General features: G+C 34.2%; 1 protein-coding gene across 3 annotated transcripts; it reads left to right on the forward strand.

The window, feature by feature from the left end:
- Positions 1-10,003: 10,003 nt before the first annotated feature.
- LOC136206117 (protein THALLO-like) lies at positions 10,004-20,727 on the forward strand. Of its 3 annotated transcripts, XM_065997043.1 has the most exons (17): positions 10,005-10,207; positions 10,532-10,663; positions 10,936-11,027; positions 11,232-11,316; positions 12,268-12,404; positions 15,247-15,393; positions 15,505-15,635; positions 16,518-16,605; positions 16,781-16,960; positions 17,173-17,346; positions 17,429-17,506; positions 17,714-17,853; positions 17,936-18,059; positions 19,704-19,972; positions 20,164-20,224; positions 20,304-20,372; positions 20,459-20,727. In XM_065997043.1, exons 2-17 carry the CDS (start codon positions 10,558-10,560, stop codon positions 20,582-20,584), a joined length of 2,007 nt encoding a protein of 668 aa, XP_065853115.1. In that variant the 5' UTR covers positions 10,005-10,207; positions 10,532-10,557; the 3' UTR covers positions 20,585-20,727. The 3 variants fall into 3 exon arrangements, 2 of the variants coding, with proteins under 2 accessions (XP_065853115.1, XP_065853117.1); XR_010676216.1 differs by lacking the exon at positions 20,459-20,727 and having other exon boundaries at positions 10,004-10,207; positions 19,714-19,972; XM_065997045.1 differs by lacking the exons at positions 10,005-10,207; positions 10,532-10,663; positions 12,268-12,404 and having other exon boundaries at positions 10,988-11,027.
- The last annotated feature ends 2,013 nt before the right edge of the window (positions 20,728-22,740 follow it).

Here is a 22,740-nt window from a genome sequence, read left to right on the forward strand (position 1 = left end):
TGTATTTTCAAAAACACACGGTAAAGTCCTTAACGTTTTTCTCGGTGAACTGTTTAGTCCCTAACATTTTTCTCGGTGAACTGTTTAGTCCTTGCCGTTAGACTCTCATGAAGATTCTGTTAGTCAATTTGAATTTGCGTTCTTCTTTTCCTTTATTTTCCTTTCATTTAAACTCTAATGCATCTGAAATCAACTTTGAGTGTTCTTCTTCTTGATTTTTTTGTTAATCGTTCAAATTCGTAAGCATTGGATCTGTTCTTTTTCTTGTTCTCCATACAAATAGCTTCTTTTTCTAAATTGGATTTCCTCTTCTGAAGTTTGAAGGTAAATAGTAAAGAGTAATTTAGTCATTTCCGAAGTCATAAATGGTAAAAAATCTAACAAACAAACGGAAGGACTAAACAGTTCACTAAGAAAAATGATAGGGACCTTACCATGTGTTTTTTAAAATACAGGGACTAAACAATGTGTTTTGTCAAAATATAGGGACTAATAAATTAATTACCCTAAAATAAAAGGGGAAGTCGAGGAAAACGTACCCAGACCATAGATTTCTCCACGCTTGCTTCGATTGGGCTGAAAGCAACAAACCAGGTACGGAATGTCAGATAGTGTCCCTGGATCATCCAAGGAACATCATTGATCACATGGCTTCTATCCAGCTCCTCGTCAAACTGAACCAGATGAAATCCCTCTCCCAAGTCCATCATACTCACACCTGCAATTGGTTTCTAAAGTTCCATGGTTCTTTGTTGAAGAGCTACGTATCCTAAGCTTCAACCAAGTATCTTGATAATTAAGGCATTTTCCCTCCATACTCACACCTGCAATTCGCCAACCGCTTCTTGAGCTCAGGATCAATGGTAACAATCGGGACAAGGGGGTCTTCGCTGTTAGCATTAATACGGATTAACCCCTCCGTACAGAGGTCCTTGCGAGGACGAGGAGTCACGACAGATGAGTTCACGGTGGCAATATCCTTCTAAGAGAGCTTAGGTGGTGGCGGATTGAACGGTGGCGGGGGAGGCTGCTCATCGGGAGGGACGAAAACAGAGTGGTGGTGGTGGTTCGGCGAGGACAACCCTAGGGTTACCGCAGGGTCGGACAGGGACATCGAGAGGTTTTCGCTCGCTTGTGCTTTTTTCTCTCTCTTTTGCTAAAACATCTATCTATCTATATATATACTAAATCTGTAGTGAGTATTGCTGATGTGTCATATTTTTAGAGCTTCTTTGTTGACGTGTCATCTTCTCAAACCTCACATTCTATCATTTCACACACGCTTCACTTTCCACATAACCGTTCTTTCATAGTTTCCGCATCTAACTGTTCCTCTCTGTGTGAGACGGGTTTTCATCTCTCTCTTCAATCAACCGATTCATCTCTCTCTTCAATAAACTGATGCTCTCTTCAATCAACCGATTTCGTTTTTCTCTTTCCCATGTATTCTCTTTCAGTTTGATTTCTCTTTTTTTTTCCATCGATTTCGTTTTTCTCTTATGAATTCTTATTGTTTGTCTAACATTCAATTTCATCTCTCCTCCAACAGAAAGGATTTTCAGAGCACTCTCGGCAACCCATGAAAGAAGATTCTAACAATGAGAAAAACAAGAGGGCCGATGAAACCTAGAATTCTGATGAATTGGGCAAGGTATTTTTTTTATCTCAGATGCTTTACTTTCTTTGATTGTTCTTTATTTTTTTTCTTTTGATTCAATTGCAAGAAATTATTCTCAATTTATGGTATGAGTTATTGAGAGAAAATTATTCTCAATTTATCGTACAATAAGAATTTGTCACAACCGCAACTGTTTACTCTCTGGGTCTTTTTTCATCTGGCCTTACTTGCTATCTGGTTTGAGAGAAAATTATTCTCAATAAGAATTCATCTGGCCTTACTTGCTATTTATTTTGCAATTTGAAGTTGGTTATTTATTTTCTTATGCACTCTGTTTGTTAAAATGCTTAAAATGGATGTTGCTTCCTAGAATGTGATGATTGTGGGATGTGTTCAAGTGAGATTTTCTAATAGAGCATTTTATATTTTTCAAGGGATGGGGTCAATTGGGATTATGCTTGATTCAGTCACAATTAAGGGAATTTGTGGGGCATTTCAAGCGTCTAGAATCTTGATTTAGCTAAAAGGTTGTGCATTAGTTTGAAATATAATCTGTAGGAATTCATTAGTTAATATTTTTGGCTTAAGGAATTTTGGATTGAATAAATGGAGAGGAATGATATTAAATAAGGTTTACATGAATTGGGAAAAGTTTGATGCTAACGACATTGAATTATGGGCCATTAAAGTGTTTTTTTCTTTCTATTTTGTTTATGAATTTTATGTGTGATTTTACTATGATGGATGTTTTGTTATAGTAAAAGTTTGATCATGCTTTATTCTCAAGTTTTGCATCAGGTAAAATGCCTCCTCAACTTAGACGTGTAAGAATGGTGTTGCTCTTTATCTCCCCTTTAAATGTATTTTCTCTTGATTTTGGAAAAAAATGTTATCACTATTATAATTGATCACAAACCTAGCTCAAGAACTATTTATGAACGGTATGAGTTACGAAATGAATGGAATTTCATGGTGGAGTTGAATGGATTGCACAAAGAGTCTCAACATCGCTGAAAGATGAAGAGGGAGAGTCTGAGTTGCTCTTCTTGGTGTCAGTAGCTATTACTTGTGCAGAGGTTTGTGCAATTTTGAAGTTTATTTTGTTTGCTCTTTTTGTTGGGTGTGTTAATAGCGAGGAAGAAAGATGACCAATTGCTATATTTGACTTTAGGTAATATTATTATGCGAGGAACTTTTCAGGCGGATAATTGTGCTCATTGGTTATGCTTATGAAGTTTCTCCTTGAATTTAACGGACTTTTTATTCTCTTGGAAAATAAGAGAAGTATTTCATATTCTTAATGATAAAAAAAAGCAATATTTAGACAAATCAAGTGAAGATATTGGTATATGCTGCAACTGCAGCTAGGAAGTACAATTTTGAAATTTGCAAGGTTCAAAGTGAAAAGAGAATTTCCTTCGAAACTTTACAATTATGTTTATATATTTTCATTTTAGTTGTTATAGGAGTTGTATTTTCTAAATTAAAACTAAGAAAAATGATAATATTCTTTTTGGTTTTTGTCAGATTATATGGCTCCTTGCAGAGAATGTGTCTATTGTTCCAAGAGAATGAAGGAGTAGACTCAAAGGGTAGAGGAAGGGTTAGTTACCACCATAGGCAAATAGAACGAAGAGAAGACTCAAATGGGAGAGAAAGGGTTAGGTGCCAGTGTTGTGGCTGGATAGTGGAAGCAACCTATTTTAACTTGTGTGTAGTGTGATAGTGGAAGCAATCTATTTTAACTTGGATTTAATATGCATAATTAAATAAAAGTTTTAGCTGAAGTGTTTAATTTAAACTTCTGACTTTTTTTTTCAAGTCTTTTTTCTTATAGAAAATTAGGGATTCTTCTTCAAATTAAGATTTATCTTTTTTTAGCAATAGTTAAGAGTATTTTATTACCTAAAATCTACATTCTTCTAATCAGTGGTAATATTGTACTTTACTGTTAAATGAGTTGGGAGAATCATTGATTTGTTTCCATTTAAATGGAGTCAATATCTTTTGATTGTTTAATTCGATACAATAATATAATTAAGGGATAAGGTACCAAAATAGGCCTAAGGTTTTTGGGGAAGTACCAATTTAGGCTCAACGTTCAAAATAGCATCAATATAGGCTTAACGTTTACAATATAATATCAATTTAGACTTAACGTTTACAATATATCATCAATTTATGCCTCGCGTACAAAATAGCACCAATATAGGCTTAACGTTTACAAAATAATATGAATTTAAGCTTAACGTTTACAAAATATATCCAATTTAAGCTAAACGTCACAATTAAATTAATCATATTATATTCTTTTCCTACTAACTTTATATGTTATCTTTTTATTTAGTTCTAAATTCTTATTTATTATGATACAATTAATTAGTATTTTTGCCCATTAAAATTTTATATTTGTTTTTCATAAATGATTCCATGACTACTAAATTTCATTGCTCATGTAATATATGCAAACTAAAAGTAATTGAATATCCACAATATTTTGAATATTGTGGACATTCAATTACTTTTAGTTTGCATATATTACATGAGCCATAGAGGAGTCATGGAATGGTTGATGAAAAACAAATATAAGGTTTTAATGGGCAAGAAAACTAATTAATTGTATTATAATAAATAAGAAAATAGAACTAAATAAAAAGATAACATATAAAGTTAGTAGGAAAAGAATATAATATGGTTAATTTAATTGTGACGTTTAGCTTAAATTGGATATATTTTGTAATATTGTGGATATTCAATTACTTTTAGTTTGCATATATTACATGAGCAATGAAATTTAGTAGTCATGAAATCATTTATGAAAAACAAATATAAGGTTTTAATGGACAAGAAAACTAATTAATTGTATTATAATAAATAAGAAAATAGAACTAAATAAAAAGATAACAAATAAAGTTAGTAGGAAAAGAATATAATATGGTTAATTTAATTGTGACGTTTAGCTTAAATTGGATATTTTGTAAACATTAAGCTTCAATTCGTATTATTTTGTAAACGTTAAGCCTATATTGGTGCTATTTTGTACGTGAGGCATAAATTGATGATATATTATAAATGTTAAGCCTAAATTAATATTATGTTGTAAACATTAAGTCTATATTGGTGCTATTTTGAACGTTGAGCCTAAATTGGTACTTCCCCAAAAACCTTAGGCCTATTTTGGTACCTTATCCCTATAATTAATAGTCAATGATGATTATTTTATATGTCACATTATATTTGTACACTCTCCATATGTAATTTCAAGAGTTAAAAAAAAAGAGACTATAATTAATAGTATAAAATGAGTCATTTCTTATATTTAATTACATCAATATAAATATTAAATAACATTTCATTAATTATTCAATTTTATTTTTTCGTTACAAATTTCTATAGGATATTATTTTAAATAAACATATTAGCCAAAATGAGGAAAAAAATCCCGTGCATTGTACGGGCCCAAATCTAGGGGAAAATATAAGGTGGTTGTTGAGGAGAAAATTAGTGCTCCACTAGAAGTACCTAAGGAAAAAATAATAATAATAATAAAAAGCTCTTCCAATGCTTTTCCATGATATCTATTTCTCATTACAAGCCTCTGCTTTTAAGATACGTTGTTAAACTAACATAAAAAAAAATATATGTTGTTGAACTGTCAATTATGAAACTACTGTAATTTTTTTTATATGTTTGGTTCAATTTTACACTCAATTATTAATGATTTGCAAGGTTTGAGAATTGATTGCATTTCTTTGAAATAGATTAGAATAATTTTAACAAGTGATATGATTGCACGCATATCATATTGTTCTTTTAATTTGTATGACGGTTCATGTTAACCGATTCCGAATCATTTCAAAGCTAAGGCTTTGTTGTTGTTTTTGAAAAGATATAATAGTATTTGTTTTAAATTGTATATTAAGATTGATGGAAGACAACTTACATACTTTTCGGGAAAAAAAAATCGTACTTATTTATAAAATATAATTAACCTGATATTTTTTCTTAATAATTGTATAGTTGAAAATAAGAAGAATATATATAGTTTTTTTATAATAAAAATATAATATCATTTCATTAGATTAAAAAGTATAAATACAACACGAAAATTGAGATGAATAAAACCAATTTAATAAAAGAAAATAATTTTTATGCATTCCGTGCATTGCACGGGTCCAAAACTAGTGTGGATATATATACTTAAGGGGCGTTTGGTATTCTATTGGGATAGAGATAGGGATAAATGTTGGGATAGGGATAAAGATAAATGGTTGGGATAAGGATACAAATATGATAGTCGAGAATTATTGTTCAATGTTTGGTACGTGGGATAAGGATAGGACAAAATAATACATTTTACTATTTTAACCCTATTTAAACTACATAACATTAATTTGAGGGATAAGATGGACTTTTTCATCCTATTAAAATCGCAGGAGCTTATCCCATCTCCTTATACCACCCCCCTCCTGGGTATAGGATTTGAGGCTCATTCGTCTCACCCTTCTATCTCCCAAACAAACACGGGATAACTTATCTCATGTTTTTTATCCCTATCTCACCTCCTATATCCCTTCTAACAAACACCCCGTTAGGATAGAAATTAATTTAATTCATAAATTATTATTATTTTATCAACTAAAAAATAGATAATGGTTGTTATTATTAATATAAATTTTTTAAATCTCTCTCCTTACCTTACCCGTATATATATATATATAAAATGAAATATAACCATTTAATATTTATTTTTATTTTACTTGTTTTTTTAATCATTATCTCATTAAGATTAAGATACTACTTAATAACCAAAATTTAATTTAATAATACATTTTTTAACAAAAATATAATTAATTATATAAATCTAATTTATTATATTAATTTTTTAAGGCCTATATAAATTATTTTACAGGTGTTACAATAGGGATACTTGTTTTTATAAAACACAAGAAAGTTTGCTCTTACAAATACAAACCACATCAATTGAGCGAAGTCCTAGAACTTTGTGAACTTGCAATTCTACTTGGAGTTTGACTTGTATTTGGTAACGGTTGATGACAATTCAACCTATTATGACCGATATTCCCGTATCGGCTACATAATCTTGGAACTGGATCTTCACCTTGTGACGATCTTCTCATCTGACTTCTTGGTCGTCCAACTGGTGCAGGACCTCTTAGAGGGGGAAGAACTTTCCTTGGAGGGTCACAGTTTGTCCACTTCGACTGGGGTCTGACTGGGTATATACACTCTACGTAAGCTAATTTGATCGAGTTGTTGGTGTAGTAATTATCGACCCATTGGTATGCGTTACTTAGTCAATTCTCGCATGCAACTTTATACATGTTTACAAGAAAATTGAGAAAGTTGCCATTTCCTACACATGCAAGTACCTGCATTTAAGTCAACAACTCCCCTTGTTGTTCGGTCCCCAATCTGAAATGTGTGTTGGTTTATTCCATGGAACGTACAGGGTATATCTTTCGCAACATGACTTTTTATCTTCTCTTCAGTCCAAACCGACAAATGATGTTGTCGTGATCCTGAAAATGAAAACATAAAGTTAATGTATTTATGTATCATCCAAATTACCAAATGACATGATATATAAAATATTTACCAGCGAATTGTTGTCTTTGGTAAAACCATCATTGGACAATACTTCTAGTGTACTCTATCAACATGGTGATAGGCAAACGTCTTCCTTCGACCATAGCTGCGTTCCATGATTCTGCAATGTTTGTGGTCATTATGTTATAATGATAGGTATGAAAATATGCACGTGACCATTTCTGGATACCGATTTGCTCTAGATATATTGCTGTTGGGCCATGTAGCTACCGGAGTCGAGCGAATGCCTCGATAAAATCTGAAACCCTGTAAGCTTTAGCAGCTCGCCAGTACACATCGCCTATCTTTCTAATTGACCTGAATTTAGCCTTCACGTTCATTTTTAAATGTTGACAACAACATCCATGTATCGTAATACCTCTAGCACACCATTTACATGCATCATTATGTTTACAGCTAACTTTAAACATGGACTTGTTAGGCTTGTACACTCTCTATTCGAACCTGTTATTAACTACGTATTTTCCTAGTGCATCTTGCAATTCTCGTTAATATGTCATGTACCTTTAAACCGATGACCCCTTTTGATGAACTATCTTTAATAGTAAACTTAGGTGCATCATGGACCTCAGGGAGCCATCGAAATGGATCAGTCCTCTTCCTTATTATTTCTACATCCTTTGTCAATACATTGCTTTGGGGAATAGTTTCGCAATGAGATTGTCTCCAAGGCGTAGGTTGTTCATCATTTACTATTTCCTCTGTGTCAAAATGACCCAAAATGTCATCTTCGTACATCTGTTCATCCGAAAAATAAACCGGATTCGAGCTAATATCATCTAAACCAGGATTGGATGCAAACTTGAACTTAGTGATCTTTTCTTTTCCTGGCCGAAGAGTTCGAAGTTCAACGGTTGTGTCTACTTCAAGGGTTGGATCAACACGAGCATAAGTGTATACTATCTCTTGAAGCATTTCCAAGCTGATTCCCGTTGACAGCCGAAGCAATTTCGATTCATCCCCCCACATGTCATGGCTTTTCCAGTGGCCATTCCACATAATCACACACAATAAATGGTCAGTTGACATGCTTTTACTAATGATAAACAACAAGGAAACCAAAAAATAGAGTGTCAAACAATGAAATAACATACACTTTGCAGACTACACATTTAGTCCAACTGCGAGATCGCAGTATTCGAAAATACATAATATATGCGAAGTTTGCGAATTCCACGAAGCATGCGAATTCGCGTCATACAAGAATGTATATATATATATATATATATATCCTACTAGACTTCGCAGGTTACGATTTTTCGAAGAAAAATCGTAATCTGCGAAATATGCGGGTTCCCGAAAATAACTTCAACTACAGATTTTACTAATTTCTAATTTAAAAAACACAACATCAACAAGTTAAAAGAGATTTATATATGTGAAACTAACATAATACTTACATGATAAATCTTGAGTTTTGATTGAGGTGTTCAAATGAAGATCTCAATGAAAATAAGAGAGAGAGAGAGCTGCAGAGAATGGAGAGAGCGGGCAAAGAAGATACAAGGTATAATGGATAATTTGTTATATATATGAAGGGTATTATAGGTATTTCAAAATGAATCAGTCTATGTATATAAGTTGGTTCTTAGTGGGTCTAAAAATATAAATGGATCTCCCATTTGATCCAATTTTGTAATTTTCCGCTACTAAAAATTATGGGTTAAGGTACAAAAATACCCCTAACATTTTGAGTCAAGAGCAATTTTACCCTTAATGTCTAAAACAGTATTTTACCCCTAACGTTGGAAGCCAAGAGCAATTTTACCCCTAACATTGATAAATTGGGTCAATTTCAGACAGTATTATAAAACACAGATATTTTTGTTCATTATTCTGCACCAATTGCATAACAATTCGTTCTAAAAAAAGGATTTCATGTTTTTTATAATTTAATAATAGAATTTGAGATTAATATTTATAAATTCGGAGGATTTTTTGATTTTTTTGTCTAACCTGTACAAAAAGACAGTATATTTTTTATTTTTTTTATTTTTTTTTCACATCCCAACAAATGTTTGTGATTTATTAGTGATAAAATGACACACGTATGAAGTGTAAATAACAAGATTCATGACCGAAAAGATAGTTTGATGAATTATTTCTTAAATTGACCCAATTTATTAACGTTAGGGATAAAATTGCTCTTAACTTCCAACGTTAGGAGTAAAATTGCACCATTTTAGATGTTAGGGATAAAATTGCTCCTATCCCAAAACGTTTGGGGTATTTTTGTACCTTAACCCAAAAATTATTTATTTATTTTTTCTTTTTAACGAAAACTACTTAGTTTTGAGTTGATATACAAAACAAACCCCAACACATGTTATCTATCTCTGCTACCACTCCCTATTTCTGCAAATCGACGTTGATATACAGGTCTAGTTAAGCATCATGAGGATGGACTGTTGAGTTTTTTTTATAAAAAAATCCAGTTAACTTTCGATGCTTGAATATACATGCAAAGAATTGAACCCATACTCTTCTAGAAGAAATCAAGGAGCTTACCACTTCGCCGTGTAATTGATTTATTATATTAATTTCGTTATTTAATTATGTGGTGTCCGCTATAATTACTTTGTTTTTTTATAAAGTACCGTTACTTGGTGCTCATATTTATTATTGGATTAATTTTATGCTCATCCAATGGTGAAAACACACCAAATAACGTTACTTTGTAAAAAACAAAGTAACCAGCGGTAAAACAAAAATCCTAAAATTACAGGGCCACCACCACATTATTATTTCATTTGTTCATTAATCAAACTTCTTCCGCCGTTTCCATTGCTCTCCTCCCTCGCCGCCTCTCCTCCACTCCATTGATTTGCTCACTGCCGGCGCCGTCAACCATCACCGTGCCGCCATCATCTCGTCGTCGGAGGCCCTCCGCCCTTGGTTGTTACTTGCTTCGACTCACTGTGCCGCCATCATCATCGCGATTTTGGATGGTTTTTTAAGGTTGATAGTTTTAGTTTGCCCCTAGAAAAAGCACACAAGGCATACATATTTACATACATTCTCTCCATTTTCTGTTTTTGTCTCTCTTTGATTTAATTTTAATAATGGAAGAAATTGTGAAAGAGCAGCAGCCTGCTATTGTTGTTACTGGTATAACTATGGTTTTGGGACAGAGTAAGGTGTCTTCTCATAAACGGGTAGGGGTTCCAGGCGGTACCCTACCCATTGCCAGTCCTATTTGTTCTTGAGCTGAGGTTTACTGGTGGTATATTTGTTACCTTCAAATTCCCACGGTTTTTATTTATTTATTTGTTTATATTGAAGGTGTAATTTTTGAGTGGTGTTTAGCAATGGCTAAGAGAGGAAAGAATGAAAAGAAGGATCACAGAAATCCTAAGCGAAGTTCTCTTCATGAACATGTTGATCCAAAAGATATGGACGATGATATTGACATCTGTAAGCATCTCTTTCACTTAGTTATTATGTTTCAACCTATGCAAATGTCTTTTCTTCAGTTTGTAACTTTCGGTACTTGTATATCTATAGGACTTCATGATAACGGTCTTTTCTAAGTAATGTTCCTGTACTAATTGCTATAGATGTCAAATATCCACGATTTTCATGCAGCATCTTTTCTTCCTTGCTGCATATGCTTCTCTATGGAACTGGAAAATTGATTATAAACTGTGAATCTATAACCTTTTCTTTTTTCCTTTGGATGCTTGCAGTTCACAAGCAGAGAGAGATTATTTCACTAGATGTAAATTATGATGATGGGGAATCAATTGAGGATGAGGAGGAACCAGTTTTTGATGATGAGGTTTTGTTGCTAGTGTTTATCATAATGCAGTTCGTTATGATATATATATATATATATATATATATATATATATATATATATATATATATATATATATATATATATATCTATATCTATGTCTATGTGTGTGTGTGTTCAAAATAGCTTAGATTCAATCCTATTTTAACTTGGATACTCATAGTAGCTGAATAATTCTGTTTACAGGATATCAATGACGGCGACGAGGACCAAGAAGAAGGCAGCGAAGATGGAGATGATGATTCTGATGAACCACGATTTGCTACTGAATGTAAGGAAAATAATTTGAATTTTTCGACAGAAACAAAACACAGAAAATCAATGTAAACAAGTAAATAGCCAGTATAAGAGAGGAAATAAGGCTGTGTTATATTGTAAATGGTAAGGGAAAACTGGCTTGAGTGATATCCATCTCCACAGGAAGCTTACAGTCTTTTCTCTCTATAGAGATAGACCCTGCGATAGAATGCAGCAGAAAACTCTCTATTCAGCCTACCCTCTCTCCAAACAGAAAAGCACTATGTAACAGAACTAGATTCTCTCCAGCTCATCATAGGAATTCACGAATTCTTCCCGACACTATCCCTGCCCATAACTAACATTTCAGTCAACTCCCCATTAGGCTGTTTGTGCTTTCTACGTCCATAAACTCTCCATTCCTTAGGCTTAGTGTGATTCTGATCTAGTATATCTGCTGTATTGGTCCGTTCTCTATCATTCTTTTTTTTTTTCCTTTCAATTTAGTATTTGAGTTTGAAATCTTTTGGTTCATGAAAAATAAGCTCATGTTCCTTGTATTATCATTATCCAGTTTCTGTTTGAAAGAAAAAGAAATTCTATTGCATGTGTTATGAATCATTTGTTTATTTTATGTAGGTTTTATTGGTTAAGCTGTTAGAAAGGAGTCCTTATTACTTGAGTGGCTTGATCAAATATTTTAGCTGGAGTTAAAGGTTAACAGCCTTGGGCTGTTTACACACCTTAGAACTGCTAATCTCATTAGTTCCTTATTACCCACTTTTAGCTGTACAACACTGCAACTTCTAATATTTAAAATAGTTAAATTGATACTTTGGAAACTTTTTTTTGGAAACTTATAATCATGTTGGTCGACAAATCATTTATCTGTTCATATGTTAATATAACAAGTACAACTCTAGCTTTTTTTTTAGCATGTAAAATTAATTGGGTGCATTTTTCCGAACTTCATGGTTATTGTCAGTAAAAAAGCAGCAAAAATATATCAGAGAGAAGTTTGGCACATTGGATGATGAAATTCATGAGGAAGAGAATGAAGAAGACAAGAAGGAAGTGTGGGGTAGTAAAAAGCAACAATATTATGGCGGTAAGGATTATGAGGTGAGAATGTAAACACCAAGTATCGTTTTTCACATTTCCTTGTTCATTCACTTCCCTTACCCGCTTCCTATCTCGCTATCTTCTTGTATTTATGTATCTAGTATCTTGACAGCTAACCTAATTTACTAGTGATAGGGGATGAGGTTGTGAATGTCATTAGTGCATATGCGCCACAAATAGGATTAGATGTGTCTATAAGACAAGCTTTTTGGGATGACTTAGAGGAAGTGGTGCAACAGGTTCCTAGGGATGAAAAAATGGTACTAGGGGGTGATCTCAATGGACACGTGGGTTCTAGGCGAGATGGGTTTGAGAGTGTTCATGGAGGGTATGGTTTTGGAGATAAGAATGAAGCAGGAAATGATATTTTGGAATTCGCATCAGCCTATGACTTGAGTATCATGAACACATGGTTTATGAAGAGAACATCCCACTTAGTGACTTATCGGAGTGGCGGTAATGCGAGCCAAATTGACTTCTTCTTAGTAAGGAGTGCTTGGAGAAAGAGTTATATTGATTGTAAGGTGATCCCTGGTGAGAGTACGACAACCCAACATAGAGTAGTGGTGCTAGATTTTCGAAGTAGGAAATGTATAAGAAAACAAACACCTCAAGTAGAGACTAAGATTAAGTGGTGGAAATTGCAAGGGGAGAATCAACAAAAATTTGTGGATGAGATGACCAAAAAAGATATTTGGACTTGCAATATGGATTCAGATATAGATTCAATATGGAATAAGATGGAGCATAGTATAAGGGAAGTAGCGAAGGAAGTTCTAGGGGAATCTAAAGGTAGCATGCCACCGGGTAAGGACACATCTTGGTGGACAGAAGAAGTACGACAAGCAGTAAAGAGTAAGAGAGAATCCTATAAACTATTGGGGAAATGTAGGAGTGACGAGAACTACGAAAAATACAAAGAGGCTAAAAGGGAAGTAAAGAAGGTCATACGAGATGCTAGAGCAAAGGTGAATCGGGATCTGTATACAAGATTGGATACGAAAGAAGGGGAAAGAGACATATATAGAATTGCTCGGATGAGAGATAGGAAGACGCGAGATCTCGGAAAAGTTAAATGTGTGAAGGATGTGGACCAGAAAGTCCTAGTTGGAGATAAGGATATCAAGGAACGATGGAGGTCCTATTTTGATGACTTATTTAATGGAGATCGCCAACAAGATGTTGGAGATATAAGTATCCATCACGATATGATAAATCATGAATGCCTGCGGAGAATTCAAAAGGGTGAAGTCAAAATGGCATTAAGTAAGATGAAGTTGAAGAAAGCAGTAGGACCTGATGGCATCCCTATTGAGATTTGGAGATGTTTGGGAGAAAGAGGAATCGAATGGTTGACGACGTTCTTCAACAAAATTTGGAGAAACAATAAGATGCCATCAGAATGGAGGAAAAGTACCTTAATCCCTTTGTATAAGAACAAAGGCGATGTCCAAGATTGTGCCAACTATCGGGGAATCAAATTAATGAGTCACACTATGAAACTTTGGGAGCGAGTGATTGAACAAAGGCTAAGGAGGACGGTGAAGATCTCGGAAAACCAGTTTGGCTTTATGCCGGGAAGATCAACTATGGAAGCCATCCATCTAATGAGACAATTAATGGAGCACTATCGAAATAAGAAGAAAGACTTGCATATGGTTTTCATTGACTTGGAGAAAGCATATGATAAGGTACCAAGGGAAGTACTTTGGTGGGCCTTGATAAGGAAAGGCATTTCGCGGAAATATATTGACATCATAAAGGACATGTATGAGGGAGTATGCACGAGTGTACGTACTAGTGTTGGGAAAACTGAAGAGTTTCCTATTACGATTGGAGTGCATCAAGGTTCCGCACTAAGCCCATTTCTTTTTGCCATCGTTATGGATGAACTAACAAGTTCACTTCAAGATGGTATACCATGGTGCATGCTGTTTGCAGATGATATTGTGTTGGTTGATGAGACGAAAGAAGGAGTGGAGATGAAGTTGGAACTATGGAGGCAAACTCTAGAATCTAGAGGCTTTAAGTTGAGTCGAAGTAAGACAGAATATTTGGAGTGTAAGTTTAGCGGCCGTAGGAGTAGGGAGGCAGGGACAATCACCCTAGATGGGAGAGTTGTTCAGGCCTCGGATTGCTTCCGGTATTTAGGATCTATTATCCAAACGGATGGAGAAGTAGATGGAGATGTTGCCCATAGGATTAAAGCTGGTTGGTCGAAGTGGAAGAGTGCTACGGGTTTCCTTTGTGATCCCGGCATGCCTAATAGATTGAAGGGAAAATTCTACCGGAAGGCAATTAGACCAGCATTGTTATATGGTACGGAGTGTTGGGCAGTGAAACACTGCCACATCCATAAGATGTCGGTGGCGGAGATGCGTATGTTGAGATGGATGTGTGGTCACACGAGAAAGGACCGGGTGCGTAATGAAATAATTAGGACAAAAGTAGGGGTTACATCTATTGAGAATAAAATGAGAGAAAACCGACTAAGGTGGTTTGGCCATGTGAGACGTAGAGCGCTTGATGCGCCGGTTAGGAGAACCGAAGAGTGGCAAAGGGATGTAGTGGTGAGGGGTAGGGGAAGACCTAAGCAAACTTGGAGGAGGGTGATCGAGAGTGATATGAGTTTATTGGGAATTGAGGAAAATATGGTAGTGGATAGGACGGAGTGGAGGGAGCGAATCTGTGTCGCTGACACGACTTGATTTTCACGGTTTTATATGATGGTTCATGTTAGCCGACCCCGAATCATTTCGGGACTAAGGCTTTGTTGTTGTTGTTGTTGTAATCTTTAATGAAACAACTGAATGCTTAAATTTTGTTTGGTGTTATTTTGCAGGGGGATTCAAGTGATGATGAAGCACTTAAAGAAGAGGAGGAAGAGATTTTGAGAATGCAGAGGGAAAAAACAAAGAATCTATCAATGGAAGACTTTGGCCTTGACAATTCTGATGAAGATGAAAGTGAGAGGGAATTGACTTTGGAGGTGAATTTCTTAAGTATTATCTTTTATTTTATTTTATGTTTATCATTCTAACTCTTTATTGAAATTCTATCAGATTGAATGGTAAACTTGACAAAGCGTATTTATTTGTAGGATATTTCCAAAGCAAAAAATAAAGTAAAGTGTTCGTTGATCGAAGAAGTGGAAAAGATGAATACTTTTGAGGAAGTAAAAAAAGATCTAAATGCTTTGTCTAGAGAGGAGCAAATGGATGTGGTTTATAGGTGAAACCTTTAGCATCGCTCAGTTATACATTAATTTATTCTTATGTCATATACATGTTCCATAATTCTGCTCAAGTACTCCTCGTTATTGTTAGTTATTAGTGGGCAAATACAAAAGTGCAAATGTGAGAGGTTAGTTAAAAAAATTTAAATTCTCTTTATAAAATGATTGAGAACCATATTTTACTATCAAGGTGTTTGCATTATCTTTGTCAATACACATGGTACTTTTCTTCAAATATTGGAACACAGGGACAATGAAAACAAACTTAGTTGGCAAAAAATTGTTATTCATTTCCATTACTTTGAGAACCTTAAAACATAAAGCTAACTGGCTTGCTTCTACAGTATAGCTGGCCTATTATTTGGTGCCAATATCATTTTGTATTATTTCAGTAGATTTCCTCTTCAAAAGCAGCACCCATTGAAAAATTTGCATAATACAAACCCATAGTAAATGTCAAATCCCACTATATCTGTGGATCAACCAGCCTGAACCCAATTAACATAAAACAAACTTTATTAATTATAGAATTCCACAAAAAGAACACAAATTCAATGGAATGCTAAAAAATTTATAAACATAAAATAGTGCAAAATGACCTAACAGCCTGAAAATTGCAAAATGACCTACTGCCACTTGATATACACAGTAGCTCTTAATATTTCCTTTTCCTTACAAGAATGGGTTTTTCTTGGTTGTGCTGTCAGATGCTATTGCTTGTAATTTTGATCTAATACATGGTAAGCTGCTGTGCTGCATGGGAATAAATAATTCCAATGGTTTTCAGATTTCCCCCTCAAATACTATTAATGCACATTTCTAAATGTGCTAAGCATATTTACTCTCTTTCTCCTGTCTTCTTATAAATTGTGGACCAGTTCTGCACCAGAGTTAGTGGGTCTCCTTTCGGAGCTAAATGATGCACTAGAACAGCTTGAAACCAGAGTTAATCCACTTCTGAGCAAGGTATTTTTGATTGCTTCTTCTCACTTTGCCAAGTAAGATGTTGTTGAGCTAGTAAACTGCGATCACTGCTCTTTCCATGATATATCTACTTTTTTGTTATATTTCCTTGATTATTGTAATTTTGCATTTTATTCATGCCTTTCTTGTAAGAATTATGTTGTCATGCTTTCTCTAGGTTAAAAATGGTGGATTCATTCTGGAGGGTGGAATACATTACTTGGAGGTGAAACAGCTTCTTTTACTGGCTTACTGCCAAGCAATAACATTTTATCTTCTTCTCAAGTCTGAAGGGCAACCAGTCCGTGATCATCCAGTCATAGCTCGTCTTGTAGAGATCAAAGTCTTATTGGATAAGGTTTTACTATCTTACCAAAGATAATTATTTTTTCTGGGACTGTTAATTTAGCTTTTCTTGAGACCCTTTTGAATTTATGTTTGTCGTCATTTTGTTTGAAGTCATTCATATCTCAATAAAATGTCATTCATATTCTTTAATCTGTTTCAAATTTGTTTGGTATATTATACGATCTTCTTTTCTCTTATAAACTGTGTTATTATGTGTAATAGACAAAGCAACTTGATGGGAGTCTTCCATCAGAAGTTGAGGAGCTTCTCAAGGGAAAATGTGGGGAAAACAAAGTCAACGTGAATACTGATCCTGTACATGCACCTGCATCTGTCAGAAAAGATTACACCTCTTCTCATGCCTCTACTAAAGCTGATGTGCAAGAACCAGAGGAGGTAGTATAGGATGCAGATATTATTTCATTATATTTTTCTTTGTTAGATGGCTGATTAATTTTTGTATCCTTTTGTTCACCAGCCTTCTAGCACAAATGAGCTGTTAACAATGGAACCTTCAAAGGATAACGGGAACAAAGAGATTAAACATAAGCACAAGGTGATGTTTTGGATCCCCTAGTTTTCTTGTTATTGCACGTCTCACTAGAGTCATTACCTCAAAAAATGTGATTTGAGCATGATTCCAAGATTGGAAGTCCCAACAGCAATATTATTGATGGGATTATATTTGCTTATCCAGTGTTCTCTAGCTGCAATAGTGGGTAAGATTTTCAATGTGGCTCTAATATTGTACTAAAATTGGCAGACTGACCAAGTTGGTGTTCAAAGCATGGAAATGTTAAAATTAAGAGCAACGCTAGAGGAAAAATTGAAGCAGAGGGGAGTCTTTAGTTCTTTTACTCCAAAGACTGATAGAGCTCAGAAGCATTCAAAATCAGTGAATGGGTACTACTTTTGTGTCTATCCTTTCTAATTTATTTTAATGTGATGTTGCAAGGACTAACTGACGTGACTTGGAATTCGGCAGGCAACTTGAAGCATATGATGATTTCAATGATGATGCTATAGATGGATTAAGTAACGGGGATACGAGCTTATTAGTTTCAAGTAAACTCACACAACTTGTTTCTGCAAAATCAAGAAAACGGAAGGTACACTTGATATAACTTACGTGCCCCCTTTTTTGAATTTAGGAACTCTGACAAGCCTAAACTATGTTTCAATTGATTTTAGCTGGATTTAAGAGAATGATATGATTGACCTGACATTTTTCATCAAAAAAAAAAAAAAGATTGACCTGACATTTAATGTAATTGGTTTTAGCTGCTACATATAATAAGTCAAGCATTTTCTCTTGATCATAGTCTTTCTTAGTCTTGAATTCCAAAGTTCACACTTAGGTTGTCATCTTGTTGTGGACTGCTTCTGATTGATGCCCAAAGTTTAAGGTGGTGGCCCATGACAAACCCAAGCCTTGGTCCTAACAGAGGGGTCAATTATATGGATCCTTCTTTTCCAATCAGTCTTGATAATGTATGAGCTTTAGAGTGCTGTAGTAGTTGCAGATCATTTTTATTTTTTGATAACTGTCACTCTTAAGTCAAGATCAGTCTTCCTTTTCCTTCTTGGTCCTAGTTATTCTTATTTTCTCGCAGTTATGGTAGACGCCAACATTGGAGATGTCCTAACATTTTAGACGACTCCTCTATTTTCTTCTTCCTTCTTTTCCAATCAGTCTTGATAATGTATGAGCTTTAGAGTGCTGTAGTAGTTGCAGATCATTTTTATTTTTTGGTAACTGTAACCTTAAGTCAAGATCAGTCTTCCTTTTCCTACTGTGTCATAGTTATTCTTATTTTCTCGCAGACGCCAACATTGGACATGTCCTAACATTTTAGACGACTTCTCTATTTTCTTAATAATATATATCACACCTAGCTTTTCTCTTATGCATTCATATCTTATCCTACCCACCCTTGTGTCTTCTCTTATTATGCGCCTCGTGTTTCTAAGGCGCGCGCCTCGCCTTGAGCCAGGCTCTAGGACCCCTTGGCGCCTTTAACAACTATGGGCATGCGCCTTAGAAACTCGAGGCGCATAATATATATATACACACACACACACTCTTTTACTAGTTAAGCATAAACCAAAAACACATACTTATGACCACACAAACAAAACAAAACCACATAAAAACATAATACTAAATTATAAATGTCAAAAACACCAAATTAAGTTCATACTTCATTGAGACACTAACATATACTTAACGTCTTAACCTAAAGCACCTAACTATAACTATGCTACTAAACTAATAACCATTCATTGTCAATCAAAAAGAACACGTCTCTGTTTCTTCTTCACTTTGTGTATGTCGAAGTTTTTTTTTTTGCCTGGAGTGGAGAAGACTTCTTTCTTTACGTGACTTCTTCTCCTAATCGTTCTGTATTTTTTATATATTTAATATAACTGAGACTTTTGATATTCTTATTTAAATTAAGGGTTAAGATTAGTGGTTGAGATTAATTAAGCAGTTATTTTTAGAGAAAACTGTAAAAATTTTAAAAAACCCCAAGTAAAAACTGCCAGACACAAGGCGAGAGCCTTTTGTACATAGCCTCGTTTTCTGTGTTCAAGGCTCAAGACCCTGAGCCTCGAGTGAGGCGCGCCTTTAACAACTATGTCTACAGGCATAGTTGTGAATTTTTCAAATGTTGGCATTTTTTATTATTAAATAGTGCTTGCCAATGCTGAAGTTTTTTTTTCTCACATTTGTTTGTCTTCCTTATGAGAAGGTTGTTTCAGGTGACGATGATTTACCCAAGCGAGATGATATTGGAGAAAGAAGAAGGAAGCATGAACTCAGAGTGTTGGCAGGTGCTGGGGTTGTGTCTGAAGAAGATAATCTCAGGGATGAACTTGGTACACTTGAAACTGGTGATGCCTCTGACATGGAAGACGGTGATGCTGATGCTGATGCAGGAGTTTCAGAAGATGATTTCTACAGAGAAATCAAACAGAAGAGGGATGCAAAAATAGCCGCCAAAACTGCGATGTACACAAGGTGTGTTTGTTGTGTACTGTGCCTGCATCTCTCCTACAATATTATATTATAGCCATAGTGCTGTTGAGTTCTGTTTCATTTTATTCAATATTTCACATTTTGATGGACAGACTTAGTCAATTATTTATGCAGATTTCTATTTAAAATCTCCATTTAATACTTGACTGTATGTAATCACGCTTGTTACGCAGGAACCCAACAATTCCATCTTTGCCTGAAACTGTAGAAGGAAAAAGGCATATTTCTTATCAGGTGAGGAATGCGTATTTTCACTATTATTCCTTGCTTGGCTCAAACTTATATATAATTTATGTTTTGTATTACACAACAGATTGAGAAGAACAGAGGTCTGACACGACAACGAAGAAAAGACTTGAAAAATCCAAGGAAGAAATACAGGGTAATAAGCCAAGTGCATGTGCTTTTTGAATTTATGCATTGATAAAGGGTGGTTAATTAATTGTGGGATTGTTTGTTTGTGTATAGACGAAGCATGATAAAGAGAAGAAAAGACGGATGGGGCAAGTGCAAGAGGTAAGGAAGCCTAACCGTCCTTATGACGGTGAGCAAACTGGAATCAACGCAGGAATCAGCCGAAGCATTAGATTTTGATACCCATGTTTGAAGCATCAGATTTTGATACCCATGTTTTATTGTTGTAAAAATTAATTAGAACAAAATGTTATAGTTTACAACATTGTTTAGAAGCCCAAGTTTTATTTATCATCAAGAAAACAAGGGAATTTATTTGGTCCCGATTTTCCTATTGATTAGAAACTCTCCACATCAAACATCCTTGGACATGTGGTTGTTTTGGGTTAAGCTGGAAGACTGACACTGATGTGGAATTATGGGTCATACATCATAATGAATGTGAGGCGTTGCTCCAAACCTAGCTATATATGAAACCCATAAGAAGTATGGTTGTGAACTTAAACATATAGGCATGGAATTTGAAGGTCTTTCTATGAGTTGTATTCAGACCCAACTGCGTTTGGATTTCTTATTTTTAATTAGAGGAGCGTGGTTCAGGATTGTCCAGTCTTACAAAACAAGAGAAGCTTGACAAGTCCAATCCAAGTCCACCCGCCTATTTTTCCAAATTCTAGGAAAAGCTTCAAATTCAATCGAGGAAGAAAAATATAAGGTCCAAATTTGTTCATATTGCTATTGTATTTGGAGAAGTTACCTAATCATAAGCAATTTTACCTGTCACCAAATTTGAACATTTGAACATGATGGTTTACGTTATTTCACCGAAGATTTTAAATATTAATTTAGATATCTGATATATTTATTTTATTTTAATATGTTACTAACACATTTATAAACAAGGTTATAAAAATGCTACAAAGTTGTAAAAAATGTTATGCGCTATTTGGACGCATAAGGCCCTCGAGGATTAATTGGATTGTATTTTTGTACTTTTTATTTGTTAATAAACAAATTGTTATATAAATTAAATTAACACACGTATTATACTATATAAAAATAACAATTTAAAATAATCTGATATAGAAAAACTTTGTAACAGATATCTTTAAAATGTACAAATATCAACATTTAAACAACAATTTCATTGAAACAAGTCAAACAAATAGAATATAATGTTTTTAATATAATTCAATAAAAGCTCTAGAACAATGTCCTTGAAGTCATAAATCATATGATAAAAATAAGTAGAGAATGCAATTAAATCAAAATAACCAAAAGTAATAAATACAATGGATGAATAACCATGCGACAATGTTCATAAGTGAATTGTAATAAAAAAATAAAATAAAATAAAGAACGTTTTTGTTTATCGCCTTTTAGGCAGAGTCCAGACGGTTAAAAACCGCATAGGGAGTCAAAAAAGGCCCAAAGGGATTAGAAAAAATCAAAACGAATCCTCAATTTCGAGCGCTCAGGCAGTCCAAACAATCTAATTTTTGAACATTGGTTACAAACAACGAGAAAAAAAATTGATGTCCTCAATTCTTTATCTCATTGCCTCCCACTCTATTTGTGACACGTGGTATATTTACCTAATTTAGTCTTATTAATTTTAGTTCACACTAACTATTAACCTATTAACTTGTGTTAAAGTAAGATAAGTATGCCGCATGTCATAAATTGAGTGGGAGATATATAAAGGAATAGAGAATTGGAGGACAATAGATTTTCTTTCACAAATAAGTTGCCAAACCGATAACTATGTTTGCCACATATAAATTAATTATAAAAAAGCGTCTAAAATGTTTGTTATTAACACAATTATAAATACTTTAATTTATTAACAAACTTGTTTAGAAGATCTGATGTTTCAGTCAAACCAGTTGTATCAGTTAGTGGTAAAATTGATCTTATATTTCATAGATTACATGTAATTCTATACTTGGTTAAAAATGATAAAGAATAAATTTAGAAGAACATTCTTGCAGTTGGTAGGTGGAGAATTCAATGGAGTTGGAAAGTTCTGAGTTAAAGCGCAACTTGAGTTTAGTTTTGGCGGATATGACAGGGGAAGGACCATTTTATTGTGTGTCAATTGCTATATTTGTATCTGTCAATATTATAAATGAATGAAACCATGTTTTGTTTTCTGTTAGGAATTTGTCTTTCATGAGTGTCCTTAGTCAAATTTATTGTGTTGGGTATTTCATACCTAATTTATAGGCCATACAAATTACACAATTATCACAATACAAGTACGACCTCACGTGACCATTTTATAGATACATCAATTAATATCATTCAATATTTCAATTCTACATTGTATGGTGGAT

Source organism: Euphorbia lathyris, chromosome 9, assembly GCF_963576675.1.
Source record: "Euphorbia lathyris chromosome 9, ddEupLath1.1, whole genome shotgun sequence".
In the NCBI taxonomy this organism is placed as follows: Eukaryota; Viridiplantae; Streptophyta; class Magnoliopsida; order Malpighiales; family Euphorbiaceae; genus Euphorbia; species Euphorbia lathyris.

Bases quoted from the DNA above. Each gene is read 5' to 3' on its own strand.
- LOC136206117 (XM_065997043.1), top strand. From the start codon at position 10,558: ATGGCTAAGAGAGGAAAGAATGAAAAGAAGGATCACAGAAATCCTAAG. The intron at 16,961-17,172 runs GTTTTACTATCT...TATGTGTAATAG, and splicing joins TCAAAGTCTTATTGGATAAG to ACAAAGCAACTTGATGGGAG. The intron at 17,854-17,935 runs GTACTACTTTTG...GGAATTCGGCAG, and splicing joins CATTCAAAATCAGTGAATGG to GCAACTTGAAGCATATGATG.